At 36.8% G+C, this 22291-nt stretch overlaps 2 protein-coding genes and 1 pseudogene across 3 annotated transcripts in view; 1 reads left to right on the top strand and 2 right to left on the bottom strand.

The window, feature by feature from the left end:
• Positions 1-77: 77 nt before the first annotated feature.
• On the bottom strand, positions 78-4457 carry LOC149815802 (biotin carboxyl carrier protein of acetyl-CoA carboxylase 1, chloroplastic-like; annotated as a pseudogene).
• Positions 4458-10587: 6130 nt separating this feature from the next.
• Positions 10588-12116, top strand: LOC149815801 (putative F-box protein At1g32420). Its single transcript, XM_089988836.1, has one exon. It carries the CDS (start codon positions 10625-10627, stop codon positions 11900-11902), a length of 1278 nt encoding a protein of 425 aa, XP_089844962.1. The 5' UTR covers positions 10588-10624; the 3' UTR covers positions 11903-12116.
• Positions 12117-20130: 8014 nt separating this feature from the next.
• Positions 20131-22291, bottom strand: part of LOC149815800 (Golgi transport complex protein-like protein) — a 35735-nt gene continuing 33574 nt past the window's right edge. The window contains exons 3-4 of one of the 2 annotated variants that reach the window (XR_016428055.1): positions 20572-21681; positions 20131-20453 (exon numbers count right to left, since the gene is read on the bottom strand). Coding sequence is in view for 1 of the 2 variants with exons in the window: in XM_089989977.1 (XP_089846103.1) it covers positions 20443-20453; positions 20895-21681 (798 nt within the window). In the remaining variant the exon portion in view is untranslated. The remainder of the gene's footprint in view (positions 20454-20571; positions 21682-22291) is intronic. The other variant, XM_089989977.1, reaches the window with a different exon arrangement.

Raw genomic sequence — 22291 nt, 5'->3', positions numbered from 1 at the left:
TAATGGATATTACACCTATCTCTGGAAAACAACTTAGGACTTCAAATGAATATTTTGTTTGATGAAGAATGAAATCTAAAACTAAAATGCAATTATGAAGTGCAGTGGATTTAGGCTATAGAGCTTACTTCAATCTCATTCATCAGTTTCATTGCTTCAATGATGCATTGAACCTGTCCTTTCTTAACCTTATCTCCAACCTACAGAAAACAAATACCTCCATAATCACAGATAAAGTTACACGCAAACATAAACAAACTTATAAAAAGAAGTCAGATGAAGCCACCTTCAGAAATGGTGGCTCCCCAGGTCCTGGGCTAGGGTAAAATGTTCCAGCCATTGGGCATTTCAGTGGTGGATGAGATGAGTGGCTTGACTTGGCAGCAAGAGGTGGAAGGGCAGGTGCTGAGGGGACAGGAGCTGGGGCAGCCACCGGTACAGGAGGTAACTGCAATGGAGCCACAGACTGCGAGGATGGTGGCTGCATCATAACCACTGGAGCTGGAGATGGTGGCTGAGGCAAAGCTTGCTTTTTTCTGATAATAAGCTCAGTCAAGTTGCTTCAACTGCAGCTCCACAATATCTCTGGAGTCAACCAGCCTAAAAACATGGCATTGCCTCCTTAGTTGAGTTTTCAACCATCCTAGAGATTCTTCGGAAGTAAAGGAAGAAAAAATAGAAAATACAGATGCTTGTACTTTATTAAAAAATTCACATATAATATCAAAAGAAGTGATTGACATAAAACATCAAAAAAGTGCAGTGTTGCTCTTAGTTCATCTTCCTCCCCATCAACAATCTAACAGTAGGGGAAGATGATTACCGCAAGAAGAGGATTTTGGAGCCACATCGTCTTTTTTTCTTTCCTATGATCCCAAACTGAAAACGATTCACAGGAGGGTACATCTTCTGTTAATAGGATTATGCAGTACAAAATTAACCTGTAGGCTTTGCAACTGAGCAGAAAATTCCCACTTTCTATGTTTGTATGGACTAAGCTCAAGTTATAATGTAGATTGGTTCAATATTGTTCAGTATATAAACTTCTAGCTGTTCATCCTGTATATTCCTTTTTGTTGATAATAACTATGGAAGAAACAAGTCTAAAGCGACTACAAATAATAGTACTGAGAAGAAATAATAATTCCGTTTCGATTCGATTTAATGATCAGACAGATTCGGGGTTCGTTTGCAAATCGATTCGGTTCAAAACCCAATTGCAAATAATAATTCCACCCCAACCGGTCAGCTTGGTTCCTGGTGGGTCTGGGCTGACCCAACTGAACCAGGTCTGCACCGGCCTGCTGGTTCAGAGCTGACCAGTCTGTGGCATGGTCCAAACCTGGTCTGGACTGTAACTGGGTCCGGACTGGGTCTGTCCAGCCAAATACATTTTTTTTGTTCTTTCATTCAATAAGACATGTATCGTGGTGGTATTTGACACTTGAGAATAATTTGGTGTGTCAAACTTTGAAAAGAGTTAAGTCTCAAGAATTTAAGAAAAATAGCAAGATTATGCTATATATATATATATGCAATTTTCCTTTTTGAAATAAAACCTTGTTTCACTATTATGTGAAACCAATTTTTCTTTCTTTCTTTGTAAGCTTATTCCTAAAAATTCAAATATGACATATGAGATACCTTAGGATTATGGATGGGTTTGCAAAATAGCTATTAATTGAGGTGTTTTATGATTTTTACCCATAAGTCATTTTGAACAATATGATCTAACCATGAAGATTGTTTTTTTCTCTTTGTGAAATACACCTCTTAATTGTGACTCTCTCATGTTCACACGTGAGGATTTCATAAGTATGTGTTAAAAGAAAGAAACATATTACTTCAAGAATGATAAATAACTCAATCATAAAAATGTAAATCACTATTTTTTATTGAAACATGGTTTTGAAGTCATGAAACACCATTAGAGTTGGTGAACATTATTTTCTATTATGGTTTTTGTCAAAATCGTGTGAGTCAAGAGAGTATATACATAAGTGCAAGATCATGGTTCAAACCATGAGAATTCCTTCTCTATAGATAGAGAGAGAAGAGTTTTAACAAAATCAAAATGCATAAAATGTAAATCAACTTACCTTTCTTGAAAGAAGCTTGAACCGATTCACTTCCTTGATGTTCAACCTATAAGTAGTTTAGGATAGAGTTCCTCAAGGGCACCCTACACTACACTCAAATGAAAGAAGATAGAAAAACCCTAAAATCATGGGAGAGGCAGAGAGAGAAAGATCTTGGATGCCTCTCTTCTTCTTTTTGAGTGGTATTTATAAGCAAAAACTCATGATTATAATGAGATGTGTGATTTATATCACATGTGAGAAGATGGAGGGTTGAGATTGGTGTAACCCTCTTCTCAAAAATAAATTCTCAAATATGACCCTTGACTTTCATAATCATGTGAAGACTTTTACCAATTTGGAAATCTACAAAAATGTTATGGTTTCTAGCCTTTCCACTTTTGTTTTTCCTAAAATTTGTAGAGATTCTATTTTGGGATCCTTGTAGAATTTTATTGGCTATAAGTACTAAAGTAGTAACTAGGCCAAAATCGCCCCCTGGTTAACTTCTAGTTGGTTTCATTCCAACTATTTCTATCTACTTAGTTACCTTTTTGACATATTTTATTATTTTTTAGTTTCACTATTTATTGATATTACTTTTAAGAACTTCAATTTATGAAATTTTCATATTGGTCCTTATTTTATTTTTATAAATTCTAATTCATAAAATTTTTACTTTGGATATCTTAGTTGGATCCAGTCCAAATCCAAATTAGATCCAAAATCTACAATAACACTTTAGATTTTTTCTTAATTTAAATTCATAGTTTATGAAATAATTAAAAAATATTTTTACACTTAAGGTTAATTAGATATAGTTTCTAATTAATTATAATTAATTAATAGTTAAACACTAGTTTAATTATTTTGGCAAATTAATACTTTAATTTCTAGTTCTAAAAACATGAATAATCTTAATTAGCTAAGATAAACATTAAATTAATATTTTCATAACCTAGATTTTTCACATTAAAATTCTTCTTTATTTTGATTGAAATATCAAAAAAAATGTGGGTCTTACATTTATAGCCCCTCACCTCCTTTCTCCTAATTGAATTGGGCTCTCTCCCTCCCAAAACCGTGTGGGTGGGGGAGAGAGTCCCATATATTTCAATTTTTTTTTGTTTATCTCATTTTTAGCTTCTTTTCTTATTTAATAATCTTACTTGTTTTAAAACTCTTAAAATTTTGACTTTTCTTAATTGCCTAACCAACTAACTTAGTTAAACAAAAGGGCTAGAGAGGTGGGGACGTCCCACCCTCTTTCCATATTTAATTAATTAATTAGTTCCAAATGGGTGCCACCTAGGGTTGTCCCACCCTATGAATCTGATCTATTTGAGATTGGATAAAATGACCAAATTAAGTTCAGTCCAAACTTCTTAATTAAGAGTCCAAACCCACAAAGTTAATCAAAACTCACATTAGATCCAATTAATAAGGTCTAGATCCATATCCAATATATCTAAAATTCATTATTAAAATATTTAGAATTTGATTTTAAATTAAATTTAAACTTTGCACACATAAATTAGACATAAAATGCATCTTTATTTATTTTAATATTAGGGAAAGATTGTAAGTGTTATATAATGTGTATATAGAGAATGAACATGTGTTTGCAATTGGTGACTTTTTGCACCAGAAAAAAATTTTGCACGTACCTTGCGAAATTTCTTTCTGATTTAAAAAGAATAAACAAAAATTCTCATGTACCTTAAAAAATTCTTTTTTGATTTAAAAAAAATGAAGAAAAGTTTGCGTGTACCTTGTTGGAGGTGATCATTCTTTTGTTGGAAATTCACAGATACCTTGTGAAATCCAACCATGATTGGGTTACAATATTATTTATTGCATGGATGAATGGCATGAAATCCAACCATGATTGGGTTATAATGTCGTTCATTGTATGGATGAATAACATTAGAGTGACCCCTAAAAATAATCCATCAGTACCCTTGACCTTAACTGGTACATGGCTGACAAACAATAAAATTAAATTAAAAAGCCCTAACCAACTACAAAAACACAAAAAAGATAGTCATTGACGCATTGATTCATTATATATACAATTCATTCTCATAAACAAATCAATCACCTATTACAAATAGGTAAATACATAATACCTTGTCTACATTCATAGTTAATACATAGTATCATGTTCACATTAATAATCTAAAATATGCATAGACACCCACAAGGTTCTTATTATATAGACAATCATCAACAAACAATACCCATGATTGCCTAGAGCTTTTGTAATCTCTCATCGCTATCTAGCACCTCATTGTCTGATGTTATCTCTACATCATCAAGCGTAAGGGCATCCTCCGACTTAGACTCTTTATCAGCTTTTATTGTCCTAAGTTCAACCATCTTTTAGTTTCACTCCTTGTGAACGATCTTCCTTTCACGTTTATAGACCTTTATCAATCGATGCCTAACTGCAGTTACATTAGCCTGAAAAACTATCACTCGGTAAACGTGCGATAAATATCATAGAGAAAACAAAATAAAACATGAGCATAGTATACCTATGTGAAATTTAATGGTTCGCCTAATCTTAAGTATTGCATATACAAAAGGATATATATTCCACAACCATAAATGTTACATTCATATACCAAGTGAACAAACATATACAAAAGAATTATCAAACATGTATAAAAGTAATTACCACTTTGATTGCACTTTGATTGCTTAGGCAATACATCCATTAAAAAAATGAACATGTGACACAACATTAAATCGAATGAGTACTTGAATAAAAGAAGCACAATATCAAATAGGTAATAGCATTACATACCATATCTACAGTGTTACTATTAGCAAGTTCTGTATTCCTCATCGAATTGTACAACCTTAACTCATTTGCTTCCATATTTATTTTTTAAAGAACCCAATGATAATTGCCTCAGTTGACAAGAATCAAGATCTAGAACATAAATCACTTTTAAGGTAGTTGTGTAGTTCAAATTTTATACTATGTAAGTGTATACCTTGTCACATTTATAGAATGGATACGACACACAGTCAAGATCTAAGTATGCACGTGCCCTGCCTCAATATAGGATATTCTCGAGCATTTATTGTGAATTTTAATGTTTACTTATTAGTTTTTATTAGAATGAAGAAAAAAAGGTAAACATTGCTTTATAGGCTCATAGAGAAGTATGAGGTTATGTAAATGGTCTTCGACAGATCGCGTCCTACGAAATTACTAAGTCTAAGTGTGAATCTTTCTAGGTGTTGCATCAAATAGGCAAATACACACATCTTATTTTAAAAAAAATCCATATATGATTAAAACAAACAAACACACCCAAAAAAACTTATAATATACTTCATTGACCAAAAAAGTTTCTTCAAAAAATAGTAGCACTTCACTATATTTTGGCTTCATCGAATCCTCTTCAGTCTCAACTACCACAATTGTGTCAGGTGACTGGTCATTTACTCCTTTGCTTGCACTGCATTTAGACATCGCGAGCTACCTATGATTTAAATAGTAGACATTATACTTTGCAGACAATAGAAAAATGAAACATTTAATTAAAAAAATATTATATAAACTATAAAGGTTTTCTCGGGTAACCAATATTTGAAAAATAAAATTCAATAAATGCATTCGGCAGATAAAAAGTTCAACCTTTCCATGAAAATTTGTAAAATGAACAACAAAATAAACTTATATACAACTAGCTTTGTGTGAAAGCAAAAAGTAAGTTGATCAAATACATATATTCTAATGGACTTTGTATTTCATTAGGCACATAAATATTAAGATCATTTTTCTCTTTGCTAGAGAGAAGTCAATTCTCCCATGAACTTTGTATTCCATTATATAATCACAATTTGATCAAATGCATGTGTTCTAATGACTAGAAGACTTACATGTTCTTTAGAAATGATGTACTAACTGAAGAAAGGATCACATAATCATGCAATATTTCATTCATAAGAAAGTTTCATGGTCAAACCTTAAACAATAAATCGGATGATAAATATTACATGTTTATATAGAGTAATATCTATAATAGTGAAACATACATAATAAGTCAACAATAATGACCAAACAAAATGAAGAGGAAACTATGTTGTAAAGGAAAAAAATAACAAAATATTAGATATATTGTATGGAACTCACCTTAATAGCTAACTGGAGATGTGAAGGAGAAGGATACCACAAACTTACATAAGGTGAAGCGAACAACTTTCAAGGGAATCACCAAAAGGGTTGAGGTTTTATAGGGAAGAGGAGGAGGATTGGGGTTACCACTCTTTTCATATACAAGCAAGAAAAAAATGAAAAACTTAAACGTGCATTTATATGTGATGGAATTCTCAATATAGGTGCGATGTAAATAAGAAATTTTGCAAAATCTAACTTTCACAATTTTTTGGAATTTCACAATACTTCATGTGATACTTGTCCGCAATTTTGCAATTATTGAACTTCCACAAAATTTATGATTTTTGCAAGTGATTGTGCGAAACACATCACGAGTTTCACAAATTCTTTTTAAAATTTTGCAATCTTTTTTGAAAATTCACAACCTCATGTGATTTTGTTAAAGAGTTCCATGGGTGTATTATTTTACTGTTATGACATACGAAAATTGAAAATTCACACATACAAGAGGTAAAAGCATTTTAAAAAATTATAAACCTACAGAATTGGCCATTTGGTGAATTTTGTAACTTGCAGGGCATTTTTGAAAACACATCATTTTGTCGTACAATACGATCATTTTTTAAATTTAAATAGTATTGCAACACTATGAAGTCATGCATATGGTGTAGGGGATAAGAAGACATGTTGCAACCTATTGCCTCAAGTACCCCATGCGAGTCAATCTCCAAGAATGCTCTAGCTATCCATGAACAACCCAATATATCTACAAACCTTTTATCCCATATACACAACACTATGCTAATTTCTTTCACCTAGGTGGTGTTTACAATGACTTTGTAATTAGAAAATCATTTTTGGATTTGCATAACATGATCCTTTGTGAGCATACTATCTAGCACAAAGGTGATAGTTGGCTTGAATGCCGACAATAAGTCTTTAAGATCCCTTTGCCAAATCTCTCTCACCAATTCTCTCACATTCCAATACAACACTTTCATTTTCTAGGCATGGAAGTAGCACCATTATATGCAACTCGCCCAATAACTGCTCTTGTTTAACTTTGAAAGCAACTTCTTTAACTTTGCGAGCAACTAAATAACATTGATTATACACCATCATCATTCATGACATCTATCTATATATGTTTGCCATCTAATTTTGGAGAACAACTATAGCGAAGTATCATTGACTCTTCTGTATATCCAGTTTTACGAGACATCAAAACTATAAATTTCTTATAGTTATTATTTTTGAAAACCACTATAGATCTCCGAGTAGGGTGATCAATGTTTTGTTAATATATTTTAACTCTTTTAAAGGTCATCATTAATTGTCTACATCAATCACACAATTTCATATATATATATATATAAAAAGGTCATCCATATATACTTCATACATTCAATTAACATAACTACTTATAATAACCAATCTAAACACCAACTACCGATAATAACCTTTTAACCCTTATTTAATACTTGTATTATGCACGGTCAACCATAGCCTCATTACACAAACACAAAATATTGAATATTAATTAAAGAACAAGCAAACAAATATAAATCATCTACAACACAAACAAATATATATTTACGAAAAAAGCACCAAACATAGTAAATCCAGACAAAAAATTCGGTGACTATTAAATAAAACACATGAAAATAGAGAAACATACAAAAAACATTCATGACAACAACAGCCAAACATAAATATGCATGATGCTCATATCTAAAAGATAAATAAATAAGTTCAGAATAAAACAAAACAATATACATATATAGTATTTATATGAAACTCACATTTTGACCTAACCGATGAAGTTGACGCGAAGGATACTGCAACCTCATCGAAATACAGCAAAAAAAATCACAAGAATCACTGCAAGAAGAGAGGGAAAATGTTGAGAGTTCAAGAGGAAAAATGGTTAGGGTTCTTTTTAGAAACAAATAAAAAAATGAATAAGAAAGACTATATATGATTCAACAAAAATATGAATATATAAAAATTTGGCAAAAACCAGGTTTACAAGGAAACCAAGTTTTTAAAGAACTTATTTTTTGCTTCTTGTCATCCAAACGAGATGAGATCAGAGTGTTGCAATGTGTGTTTGTTCTTCTTCTTGAAATTGACAATGAGCCAGACTTGGAAGAGACCTAGGTGGATTTGCACCCACTTTGAGGTGTTGGTACCGGATGTGGGCCCTAGTCCAAATGGACCTTGAAGCAGAACAAGAACCCAGTCCTTGGCATGATGAAGACCCACTGAGATATTATTTATATCTTTTATTTTTAAAAAAATGGATCTTGATCAGAACTCAGATCTAGGTCGCTCTGTAATGAAATTCTACAAGTATTGCTAGGGTTCATATGTGAACTTGACCTGGTGGATCCAACCACAATAACCTAGGTAGTATAGGATCCAATTCGTGTCTGAATCGAGTCCCATCCAACCACTTGCAAGTCTAGTTGTGATCTTTCTTCAAGTCTAGTTGTGATCTTTGGACCAAATCTGTCAATGGGTCGGGTTCATATCAAGTACCCAACCATCTCGAACCTGCATACCATGATATGGGCATAAAAAATGTTGACTTGAAATGTCGACACAAAGGTCGAGCTTAGGACATGGTTTTCATCAGATATGAGACCTTACTTGATTTGAGTCGAATTATATATATATATATATATATATATATATATATATATATATATATATATATATATATATATATATATATATATAAGAGAGAGAGATGTGTAGCAGCTCACTTGTTAGGTGCTCAAATGAAGGTCACTCATGTTGATTACGCAAAAAAAACTTTTATTGGAGCTATTTTAGCACTAATAAAAGTCAAAAAGTATCCGCTAAGACTTTTACTGAAGCTAAAATAGTGTTAGTAAACATTTTTTTTAGCAAAATGATGTTGAGTGTCCATCACGCCATGTGATGGATGCTCAACGCGAGTGACCTCTGTTTGAGCACCTAACGAGTGAGCAACTATCATTTTTTGTATATATAAATATATGGAAATGAAAACCTTTCCAATGGAAAACCCTCCCAATGGACATTTTATTGGATTTGTGGTGTTTTTTTCAAAATTTTGATCATACATCAATGTGCATGTTTTTATAGGAATCAATTCTTGGAGCATTTGATTTCGATGCAATGCATGAATAGGTTTTTATAAGTTTCAAAATCAATGGTGTACAATTTTCATAAATTTTTGAGGCTTTAAATACCAATTTTTTTATCCAAAATTCATGATCCAAGTGTCGATTTATATTAAATCAATCATGTTGAACACATCTATATGGTCAGAATTTTGAAAAAAAAAATCATTGAGAGGTTTGAAATGGTTTCAATTGGGGAGGTTTTCATTCTCTTATATATATATATATATATATATATATATATATATATATATATATATATATATATATATATATATATAAGAGAGAGAGAGAAATGGGTAGGTGAGAAATTGATATGTGCTAAATGAGTTTTTCTGCCCTTCCAGTGTTTTTCTCGGAGTTTTGACCCTATAAATGTATTGGGCATGGTTGATTTAAAAAAAATCCACTCCTGGATCATGTGTTTTTTATGAAAAAAATGATAGTTGGAGCCTCAAAAATTTACAAAGATTTTGAACCATTGATTTTTCAAACCTTATAAAAAACCACCAATGTGTCGGAATCACACACCTCAAGAGTTGATCCCTATAAAATCAAGTACATAGATCACATCTATACGGTCAAAATTTAAAAATAAAATGAAAAACCCTGAAAAAATCATTTAGCACCTATCATTTTGCACCTACCCACTATTATATATATATATATATATATATATATATATATATATATATATATATATATATAGTAAAGGCATATGCTCTTTAAATTTTATGGATTTGGGTTTGAAATTTCATTTTCTTGACCTGACAAACTCCAAGAGCCTCCATCTTATCTGTTGATAGAAGGAAAGTAGGGCTGTAAACTGATTGATATTATACTTTCTGATATGGGTCCTTTAACTAGAATCCAAATGTGCATTTTCATCAGATTCAGATTCGTATTTTAAGTGGGATCTGGAGCTGATCTGAATCAAAGTCCTATCGGATTGATTTTTCTTTGTTTTATTCTATTTTTTGGAGATCCAGTATTACCATATGCATTTCCGATTGGAACTCAACCTTGCCTCTTTGGATCTGATTTGCATCCGAATTCGACCCGTTTGCGCCCTAGTAAAAAGTAGAGACAAAAGCACGTCCTGTCCTGTCTCTGTTTGGGGGGAGGCAGAGACGAGGTGGGGACGGCTTCTTAACAAGAGAGTAAGTAAATAGATGAGAAAGCTGGACGATGGAGGGTCTATTTAGCAGAAAAGGAATCAGAAGAAGGGAAAGCAGAAGAAGATGAAGAACGAAGGGCAGGGGGAGGCCGGCGTCGAACCCTCAACGATGGATAGGGAGCAGAAGGACGAGGAGCTTGTGATCCTTCCTTTTGACATCGTAACAGAGATCCTATCTCGCCTGCGGCCGAAGCAACTGTTGAGGTTCAGGTGCGTTTGCAAGTCATGGCGCAACCTGATCGACAGCCACCACTTCGTCCTCCGAACGCACCTCCCTCGCTCCAAGACGTCTCATACCCGCATCATGTTCCAAGAAGAGAACAGGTTCTTCCATTTCGACCGCGAGTCCCCTTGCGATACCGTGGAGGAGATACACCTCCCCTTCCCCACCTTCCGAGGGGAATACACCAGCTTGTTCTCCTTCTGCAACGGCTTGCTCTGTTTCGTGCAACGCCAACGAAAGAAGAAGGCGTTCGCCTTCCACATCGTCAATGCTTCCACGAGGGAAACCATCAGCCTCCCTCGCGTCCGCTGCGACGGCCCCAGGGACACCATCGACATATGCCAGCTCCTTTGGGACCCTCTCAGGGGAGTGTACAAGGTGCTTCTTATCTACCGCAACGACGGAACTACTCAATCTCTCATCTTTACTATCGATCTCGATGTCTCGTGGCGAACTGTTGCCAACCCTTACCCTTACTTGATGGGTAGCTGGGACTTGATGGAGCGTCCCTGCGTCAATGGAGCCGTGCACTATGTGTATGATGACGGGCTGGATTATAGGCGGCGGTTTATGGTGTCTGCGCCGATGCTCTTCGTAGCGGCCTTTCACGTAATTGATGAACAATTCAAGGCTATAGAATTTCCTCTTGGTTGTTGCTCCCCTCAGAATTGCTGCGAAGGCGATTACAAGGCCTACCATGTTGCAAAAGTGGTGGAGCTCAGAGGGCTTCTTTCCTTGCTCCACATCAATGCCTCCAAGACGGTCATGGAGATGTGGTTGTTGATTGATTATTTCAATGAAGTGTGGATTAAAGAACATACCATCAGTCTTGATTTAATACATAGGGAACTTCTGATTGGCATCCAACCGGTCAATTATCTCATCCTCTTTCCTGTTATCAAGGTCAATGACAGGGAGATCCTAATGAAGATGCGTTACTTAGCAACGGGATTTCCGCTTGATTACTCTGTTGTCTTGTTTTTTTCCTATGATCCCCAACAGAAAAAGATTAAAAGGATAAAGTTGCTAGAGGGAGCAAACGATGAACTGGAATGCAGGGTTGGTCGTGCACAGTGTGGTGCTTATGTGGAGAGCTTGGTTTCTCTTGAACACCATTAAATGTGGGAAGGAAAAGGTACTCAATGCGTTTTCATATTAGTACAATAGGAACGACTTTCAGTGCAAACCTTTAGGTATAGCCTTTGCTTAGTATTAGAATTGGCAATTGAAGCCTCTAAGGTTGCATTAACTGTTGAGAGCATTATGTGTGGTCATTGCAAAAGTCTTGTTTATTTATATATCTAAGAGAACTGGATTTTCCGACTTTCTTGCTTCATTCTTCTTTTCGTGGTAACAATGAAAATTTAATTATCTTGCTAGCTTATTATTTTCTCTGTTTTTTGAGTGTGGCTGTATCTCATTTACTTTATCATTGACAGTACTTGTAAATCTATTGTTGCTTAATGGTTTGTTTTCCTGTACATTTATGAAATCGTTGTTGAGCTTGGTGGTATCTGAATCGGCTGCCTCACTTTTGATGGGCATATTTGGATTGCAGTATTACCTCTGAGCGATGGTACCTTTTCTTGAAATTCTTGGTCCCAAAGATGTCAGAGAAATCAGGTTCTAAGGCAAGGTTTCATGTTACTTACCTGAACCTCATATTCTTCAGCTCTTTCAAGAGTTTGAAATATTTGGTGTAAGTAGCGTACTTTCCTATGAACTTGGAGATCTTTACAAAGACAATTAACAATATAAGAGGTTCTTCTAGCGGGAGCGGTTCTGTCTTGTCTCCTTCGATCCAAAGAAAACAAATTAGAGATCCATCTACTAATGCTTCCGTCTTGGTTTCTACCGCAGAGCCAGGAATGACGAAAGTGAGTGGAGACCCACCACAATCCAACCTAACATACTGATTTGAATCCTGTCCAAATCTTCCAAATCCATAAATAACATGTCAAGTTTGGATTGAATATCCGGTTACATCCAATCCATTTGCATCAAACCACAAGCCTCTTGATAGCAAATTCTCATTAATAACAAGCTTTCAACCGGACTAAACATAGTGGGCAGCCTACGGGATGGGGCCATAGGGTTTAGCGCGCAACCTAGTCCTACCTGTTGGAAAAACTGGCTTTCTCACAAGTGTGAATCGATGGAGGCAATACAACAATGACAGTGAAAGAAAATACAAAAATAAAAACCAACAGCGGAAACAAAAATACACAAAGATTTACGTGGTTCCCTCAAAATGAGGCACGTCCACGACGATCGATAGGTCAACACCTTTCACTATCTTCAAACAAAGATTACAAAGTGGCCAAAAGACATAAGCCTTACAAACACATAAAGGTGTATTGAAATGAACAAAGAGGATATACCTCACTGAAGAACAAAGAACGAATGATATGAAGAACCAACTCTACGAAGCTATCCTGAAAGAAGTGCAGTAACACTTCTTGCTTTGTTCTCTTCACACCCTTTCGGTGCCCTAAAAGAGTTTTTCTCTCTCTTTTACTTTTTGCTCTGTTGCGCTACTCTGATCTATCTCTCATCCATCTCTTAAATAAAGGACGAGACCCACATTTAATGCAGAAGACTAAACATCTTGCACAACTTATGATATGCCTGAAAAGCCTTATCACAAATCGCTATCCAACGATAACCATAAATCGCTATCCAACAATACCACAAATCGCTATTCGGCTGAAGCACATAATGCTAACCACAAATCGCTATGCAGCTAAAGGCACTCACCACAAATCGTCATTGGCAAATCGCTGAACCTCAAACTCTGAACAACTGAATCGTCATTCAGCTGAGAGGACTTCTACAAATCGTTATCCACGGAATACTACAAATCGTTCTCGAGAAGTTCAAGCGGCGTGCTTGGAATTCTGCAACGATACTGAATGTACATCGAACCAATGGAACCCACAAAAGAGGGAAACCCAACAATTCTCCCCCTTCTCGACTTATGTGGAAGCTTCTTCCATTCCTGCTAGGAATCAACACTTCTCATACTTGTCCTTGGGAAATGACTTGGTCAACATATCTGATGTATTGTCATCAGTATGCACTTTCTTCAGTTGCAACAATTTTTCATTCAAGACATCCCGAATCCAATGATATCGAACATCGATATGTTTTGATCTTGAATGAAACGAGAAATTCTTACTCAAGTGAATCACACTCTGGCTATCACAGTGAAGAACATACTCTTCTTGCTTCAAGCCCAACTCTTGCAAGAATTTCTTCACCCACAACAATTTCTTATTGGCTTCTGTAATGGCTATGAACTCGGTTTCTGTAGTAGAGAGAGCTATATATTTCTGTAATTTTGACTGCCATGCAACTGCTCCCCCTGCAAAAGTAATCAAATACTCAGAAGTAGACTTTTTGCTGTCTACATCACCAGCCATATTAGAATCTGTGAACCCATCAAGAATAGGTTCACCCTTTCCAAAGCACAAACTCAATTTCGAAGTGCCTTGAAGATACCTCATAATCCATTTCATTGCTGCTCAGTGTTCCTTTCCTGGATTTGACAGAAATCGACTAACAACTCCAACAGCATGAGCTATGTCTGGTCGAGTACAGACCATAGCATAGGGAATTTTTTGCATCTTGATTTCTTCTTCATCATTTGCAGAACATTGACTTGAGCTAAGTTTGAGATGACCTGCAAGTGAACAATTAGCATGCTTTGCTTTGTCCATGTTGAACCTCTCAAGAACCTTTCTGATATACTTCTCTTGAGATAATCAGATCAGCCCATGTGATATGTCACAAACGATTTTCATCCCAAGAATCTGTTTTGTTGGACCTAAATCCTTCATGGCAAAGGTCTCACTTAGCTTCAACTTTAACTTGATTATTATGCTGATGTCTTGGCTCACAATCAGCATATCATCCACATAAAACAAGAGAATGGTGAAATTATCATCTGAAAATTTCTTCACAAATACACAATGGTTTGTGAAAGTTCTTGAATATCCATGTTCAGTCATGAAAGAATCAAACTTCTTGTACCACTGCCTTGGTGCTTGCTTCAATCCATACAAGCTCTTATTCAGCTTGCAAACTAGGTGCTCTTTACCCTTGTCAATGAAGCCCTTAGGTTGCTCCATATAAATTTCTTCTTCCAAGTCACCATGCAGAAATGTAGTTTTTACATCAAGTTGCTCAACTTTCAAATTCATACTTGCAGCTATACCGAGTACAGTTCGGATGGAAGACATCTTCACAACTGGTGAGAAGATCTCATCAAAGTCAACTCCCTTCTTTTGAGCAAAACCTTTCACTACAAGTCGTGTCTTGTATCTAAGTTGAGAGTTGTTCCCATCAGTCTTTTGCTTGAAGACCCACTTGTTCTTCAACACCTTCTTCCCTTTAGGTGTCTTTACTAGATCAAAGGTGTGATTTTCATGCAATAAATCAATTTCCTCTTTCATTGTTTTAAACCACTCAGACTTGTTTTCATCCTCCAAAACTTCTTTAAAAGTTTATGGCTCACCTTGATTTGTAATCATCACATACTCATTTGATGAGTATTTTTTGGATAATTGTTTCTCACTAGTGGATCTCCTTATCGGAGTATGAGGAAGTGGCTCTTGGGGTGTGTGCTCCCTCTCAATTTTTGACTCAGCACTTCCTTCCTCTGCATCATTATGAGGAGGTGGCATCTCCTCCACGAAATCCTGAATAGCCGGTGCATCAAAAGGATCTATGTCAACAAGATCACCTTTACTGAACTCTAATAGCTCTGACTCACCAATATCTTCAATGGTCTGATCTTCCAAGAAGACATCTCGACTTTTAACCACCTTCTTATCAACAGGGTCATACAGTCTGTAGCCAAATTCTTCATGTTCATAGCCAAGGAATATGCATTGCTTGGTTTTTGAATCAAACTTGAACCTCTTTTCCTTCAGAATATGAATAAATGTTCTACAGTCGAACACTCTTAAGTATCCATAGGAAGGTTCTTTCTTTGTCCAAACTTTCTCTAGAACATCTCCCTTTAAGGGAATAGAAGGAGACTAGTTGATAAGATCAACTGTTGTCCTCATTGCCTCACCCCAAAAAGATCTTGGCAATTTTGAGTGTGACAGCAAACATCTGACTCTCTCAAGAATGATGTGATTCATTCTCTCTGCAACCCCATTCTGTTGAGGTGTCATCCTCACAGTTCTTTCATGCTTGATGCCATGATTGGTGCAATACTGATCAAATGACCCAATGTATTCACCACCATTATCCGAACGAACACAATTCAACTGTCTGCCAGTTTCTCTTCCAGCTATGGTCTGAAAATGCTTGAATACATCTAGAACTTGGTCTTTAATTCTCAGTGTATAAGCTCAAACTTTTCTAGAGTGATCATCTATGAAAGTCACAAAATACAATGCACTACCAAGTGTCTTAACCTTCAAAGGTCCACACACATCAGAATGTACAAGATCTAGAACATGAGATTTTCTAGATGCAATGCTTTTATGGAAGAAAACTTTGTTTTGTTTACCATGGAAGCAATGAACACAAGGTTCCAAAGATGTACCTGCTATACCCGCCAAGAGCTCTTTCTTAACTAGGACTTGCAGTCCCTTCTCGCTTATATGTCCGAGCCTTCTATGCCATAACTCTGTGGATGAGTCATTCTCCACAGTATTCACAACACTCTTGTAGATCTTCACTTGCAAAGTATAAATGGAACATGTCTTTGTTCCTCTAGCTACCACCAAGGAGCATTTAACTAACTTCCACCTTCCATCATTAAAGGTGTTGTTGTAGCCCTCTTTGTCCAACTTTCCGGCAGAGATCAGATTCAGTCGGATGTCTGGTACATGCCTCACATCTTTCAGCAACAATTTGCAGCCAACGCTTGTTTCCAAACAAATATCGCCTATGCCAACAATTTTTGACACATCTTCATTTTTTATTCGGATATTACCGAAATCACTTTGCGAGTAGGAAGTGAAGAAATCAGCCCGTGAGGTAACATGAAATGAAGCTCCAGAGTCAATTATGTAATCAGACTCTTGACCGATCAAATTGATGCTAGTGTCATCATAGATAACCATGAGCTCTTCATCTGTGATTGCAGTTGTGGCACTCTGCTTTTCTTCTGAGCTTTTCTCTTTGCCTTGCTCCTTGAACTTGAGCTTTCTGCACTCCCGCTTTATATGCCCCTTCTTGTGGCAATAATAACACTCGACGTCTTTCTTTGAGCTCGAGTGTGAGTGACTTCTGGATTTGCCACAATAGTGTAGTTTTGTTCTTACTTCTGCTTCTCCCCCTGCTTTCAATCACAAGCGCCTCAGAGGTAGAAGGACCTGATGACTTTCTCCTGATCTCTTCATTCAACAGACTGTTGGTAACTTGGCTCATCATTACTGTTTCATCAGGTGCGAAGTTACTGACTGTGACCACCAAGGTTTCCCAACTCTTAGGAAGGGAACTAAGGAGCAACAAGGCTTGCAACTCATCATCAAAAGCGATTTTTATTGTGGCCAACTTATTCATAATGCTTTTGATCTCATTTAAATGCTCTGCGATAGAGCTGCCCTCTTTATACTTGAGGTTTACAAGCTTTTGAAATAAAAAAGCCTTATTCACTGTCATTTTTTTGTCGTAAAGGCTTTCTAGTTTGGTCAAAAGACCATGCACCGAAGTTTCTGTGGTTACATGATGAAAGATGACAAATGAAGAAAGCAGATGTTGAAAAAACTGACTTTCCCACAAGTGTGAATCGATGGAGGCAATACAACGATGACAGTGAAAGAAAATACAAAAACAAAAACCAACAACGGAAATAAAAACACACAAAGGTTTACGTGGTTCCTTCAAGATGAGGTACGTCCACGACGACCGATAGGTCAGCACCTTTCACTATCTTCAAACAAAGATTACAAAGTGGTCAAAAGGCATAAGTTTTACAAACACACAAAGGTGTAACAAAACGAACAAAGAGGATATACCTCACTAAAGAACAAAGAACAAAAAGTGAATGATCTGAAGAATCAGTTCCACGAAGCTGTCTTGAAAGAAGTGCAGCAACACTTCTTGCTTTGTTCTCTCCACACCCTTTCGCTGCTCTAAAAGAGTTTTTCTCTCTTTTCTACTTTTTGCTCTGTTGCGCTATTCTGATCTGTCTTTCATTCATCTCTTAAATAGAGGACGAGACCCGCATTTAATGCAAAAAACCGAGCTTGAGCGCCTTATCACAAATCGCTATCCAACGATATCCAACTTATGATAACTTATGATGCACTTAAAGCGCCTTATCACAAATCGCTATCCAACGATACCACAAATCGCTATCCAATAATACCACAAATCGCTATGCAGAGATACTACAAATCGCTATCCGGCTGAAGCACATAATGCTAACCAAAATTCGCTATGCAACTGAAGGCACTCACCACAAATCGTCATCGACAAATCGTTGAACCTCAAACTCTGAACAGCTGAATCGTCATTCAGCTGAGAGGACTTCTACAAATCGCTATCCACGGAATACTCCAAATCATCCTCGAGAAGTTCAAGCGTCGTGCTTGAAATTCTGCAGCAATACTGAATGTGCATCGAACCAATGGAACCCACAAAGGAGGAAAACCCAACACTACCTAGTGGGTGTTTTCTATGATCTAAAACATGGAAAAATGTAATTTAAAGTTTGCTTGTGCAATTTAAGACACTGATCTCTCTAAACACTTCTGAAACTATGACAAACACGTCTACAGCTTACATCCGCAACTATGATTTTTTTTCTAATGGACTTCACTAGTCCCAAGGAAAACACTTCTCCCATACCTCATAATTTTATTGATGTCTATCACAGTTTTGGTGAAAATAAATGGGCAAATGAACTGGTTGAAGTTCAGCTCCGCAATCTCTTACATGAAGGCGAAAATAATAACCATGAAAGTCTTGGCAAAAAACACCACCGCAGTGGTTACCCATGTGGCCAGCGGGGTCCAGTGTTGAGCTGAAGGCCCAGGATTGAATCCCTCTGGCGCATGGGGGTTCCATTACTTTATCACAGTTGGAGCACTAAGGCTGGGTGGTCGTGTACTCAACCCGGAGTTTTAACTCACAGGTAGGCAGGCCCATTAAATGACCATGTTGCTCGGTGAGGGTTCCTTCGTCATTAAAAAAAGGACTTGGCAAAAACCTCAAAAAAAATGCAACCAATAACATTAATATCTGGTAATCCTGACAGTATGTTCAACATTGCAGATAAGCCTACGTATCAGTACAGATATCGCCTGTGCAAATTGGACAGAGTATCAGTTTACCTCCGCTCCACACAAGCCAAAGCCTGTAACAGCTTCCCATTAATCACATCTTACAACCAGTAATAGGTCCTTCACTGATTGCGATATCACAATGGACATAATAACTCTTACAAGCGGGTAGCTATAATTGAGAACTTATCCTGAAACACAGGTAGAGCTGCAAGACAAGTCAAGCCTGTTGTGACATGCTCGCTCTATTAGGCGCAGCTTGGGCTTGATCATTCAGGTAAACAAACCGAGCTTGAGCCTAATACCAGACCTAACTAAACAAGCAGAGCCCAATGAGCCGAACTCAAGTACAATCTGTTTAAGCTTGAACAGGTTTGGCTAGTTAGTTTATACTAAACTATATAATGCATCATATGCATTATATAAAGAATAAAAATTGGACCATTAATTCCAGAAAATTGATTGTCTACAATTAGGTTGCTGTCAATGCAAAAGAAAACAGTATCAGGCAGTTTGAGTGTCTAGGGCTATGAATGAGAGACAAAAAGAGTAGGTACCATACCTCTTGCCTGGTGGTATGTTCTTTGTCTACCAAAACAATTAGAAGAGGTGCCAATTTTGTGTGACTATTGATCTTTGATGGCGAGGGGCAGTTTCTGACAAGAGTTTTCAGCAGCAAAAGGTACCTTCGATTTCCTCATCTTTGCCCTTCTCCCATTGCTTCCTGTTCTTTTTCTCTCTTTTCTTTTTCTACTTCCTTTTCAGTCTTGGATGTTTGATGAACAATAGTTGAAACTCTCTTATTACTGCTTTTTACTTTTGAAGATTGATATCTATACGTAAGATGGATGATTATTCTTATATTCATGCTCCAGCTTGAGCTCAGCTTCTTTAAGTTGAGCAAGCTGAGCCAACCCAAGTTTGAGCTTGGATTTTAATCCACAAGCAGAGCTTGAACAAAACCTCTTATGCTTGAGTTGAGCACGAACAGGCCCCTATCTAATTAAGCCGAGCTCAAACAGCCCAGACTCGCCATGCAACCCTAAACATAGGATAGTCATAACAAATAGATTTTCCCGAGGGATTAACATAGGCAACTGTTTTATCAGCAGCATCAGTCGATCTCAAAATCAGTGACAAGGAAACAAAGTTGATACAGGCGTGTTAGTTTAATGTTTGTTCACAATAACAATGATTTACCCAAGCACAAAGGTGGCACACAAGGAACTCTTATTCCAAACAAAAACTCAAGCTGAGGCAAAACCAGTCAAAAAGCTATTGATTGCTATGGAGATTAAGAATACAAAAATGTATTGGGTACCACAAGACAGAAATTGTGCTAAAAATGGAATATTATCATGCAAATTCAACAAGCCCCATGACTCCATGCATTTTGCAACAGTGACCAATCTAATCCAGACCTGAAACACAACAAAAGCGCATCATTAGGATGCTCTTCAATATACAAAGTTGTATTCAGCAAGAGAAAGAAGCGACTATAAAAGAAAAAAGGAAAAAGAAAAGGAGTAACATACAAACCTATCGAAGATTACAAGCCATGCGAGATTGATAGGGCCCATTAACAAACATGTGCCTAATCCATGATATCATGGTTGCCTAATGACACAAATCACACCCATGATATCACTTATCGAAGTACGCCAAAAATTGATACTTTTAAGTGTCGTAGTTTACAAGATAATGCTCTCATGTTTCGTGTGGTGGAGCAGTTCCAGCCAAGGATGAGCCTATTTGGAGCATAAGAGAGTAGACAGGACTGAATTCTTTATCCCCCCTACTCCTAACATTAGCAGCATAATCATCGAGAGTGGCTCTGATTCCTTTCCATATCTGATCCTCACCTTGGGAATCCAACCATAGTGAGTACTGTGAAGGGGTAAGCTTGTTTCTCTGCATTGGTGACTGCAAATCATCTGGACCTCGAGAATAAAGGTGATGAAGAATTACACTAGGAGGTAGATCTTGCACAAGTGGCGATGCAACCAACTGGGATGTTTCCAGAAATATAACAGGCCGTAGAGCTCGAAGAGCACGATATGGTGCACCTAGCTGTTCAACTGGAAATAAATTTTGCTCCACCACCAGTTCCAGCTCTGCCATATCCTTTGCCATTCTAAGTTTTCTCGATTCTGAAAGAGGCCTCACAAGTGCGGCATGTCTGACAAAGAATACAAGAACTCTAGAAGCCATTCTCCTGATAAGCCTAGTACAGATCGTCTCCGTAGTTGTGCCAACAGCATTTGACAGTGATGAAGGTAGCAATCTAGATAGGAACTCAGTTCTGAAGTGAATTATGGCTTTTTGCAATTCATCCATGTAACTGGATGTCACATTATCCACTGCAGAATTGATACCCTGTTCCCCAAAATTCTGATCATGAATCTGCAAGATGCAGCTCTCAAGACGATCTACCATGGCTTGAAATAATGCTGTTAAAGAATCACAAGCAACTCCATATATAGCACCCAAAGATGGAGATAGAACCTCAGCAGCAACGGTGGGCAGGCTCAACACCATGGATGTGACACGTGAGTGAACTTCTTGCAAATGCTGACAGAGTGTGAAGTTTTTAATTTGTGATGGGCTTGCTGGTCCCGTAACTTGGCGGGATTCAGGACCAGTGGATATCTGTTTCAAGGGAAATGAAAGATTAGGACATAATCGGACAGTCTTAGGAACTAAACCTATCAATGGAACAAATAACAAATACAAGTATTTGCAGTACAAGGATGCAAGAATTAGAAGTTAGACGTGCTGGCCATATTTACTTATCATTTGAAATAAACATTATTCATAATGAGTCTGAGAATCCCAAAACTGGCAAGCACCAAAGAAGATTCAGCAAGGCTTCTAAATCGCTGCATAATGAACATCAGAGCAGCAAAATGGGAACAGGGAGGGCAATAGTGTGCATATTAACTTAGAGTGCATTACATGTTACACAATGGGAAGGGAGATAGATGAATTTGTACGGAGAAAGTAAATTTGTCAAAGCAAATTCAAGAAATTTAAAAATATAATGTCCCATGAGATCTTATTAATGGTGCACACCATGAAGCTTAAAAGATGCCATTATGCCACTTTTGGAAAGGACATGTTGAGGATTATAACCGCACAAGCTTCTAACATGTACATGGCTCTAAGTCACTGAGGTATAATCTGTCACATAGGTGCGGGTATGGGGTACGGGTGCAGGTGCGGCGATGCAGCACTTTAAAAAACCTTGGATGCGAGAGGG

This window comes from Nuphar pumila, chromosome 15 (assembly GCF_984573655.1).
Source record: "Nuphar pumila chromosome 15, dmNupPumi1.hap1.1, whole genome shotgun sequence".
Taxonomy (NCBI): domain Eukaryota; kingdom Viridiplantae; phylum Streptophyta; class Magnoliopsida; order Nymphaeales; family Nymphaeaceae; genus Nuphar; species Nuphar pumila.
The sequence above is the reverse complement of the archived record's forward strand: the minus strand, read 5'-3'. Positions and strand labels throughout refer to the sequence as shown.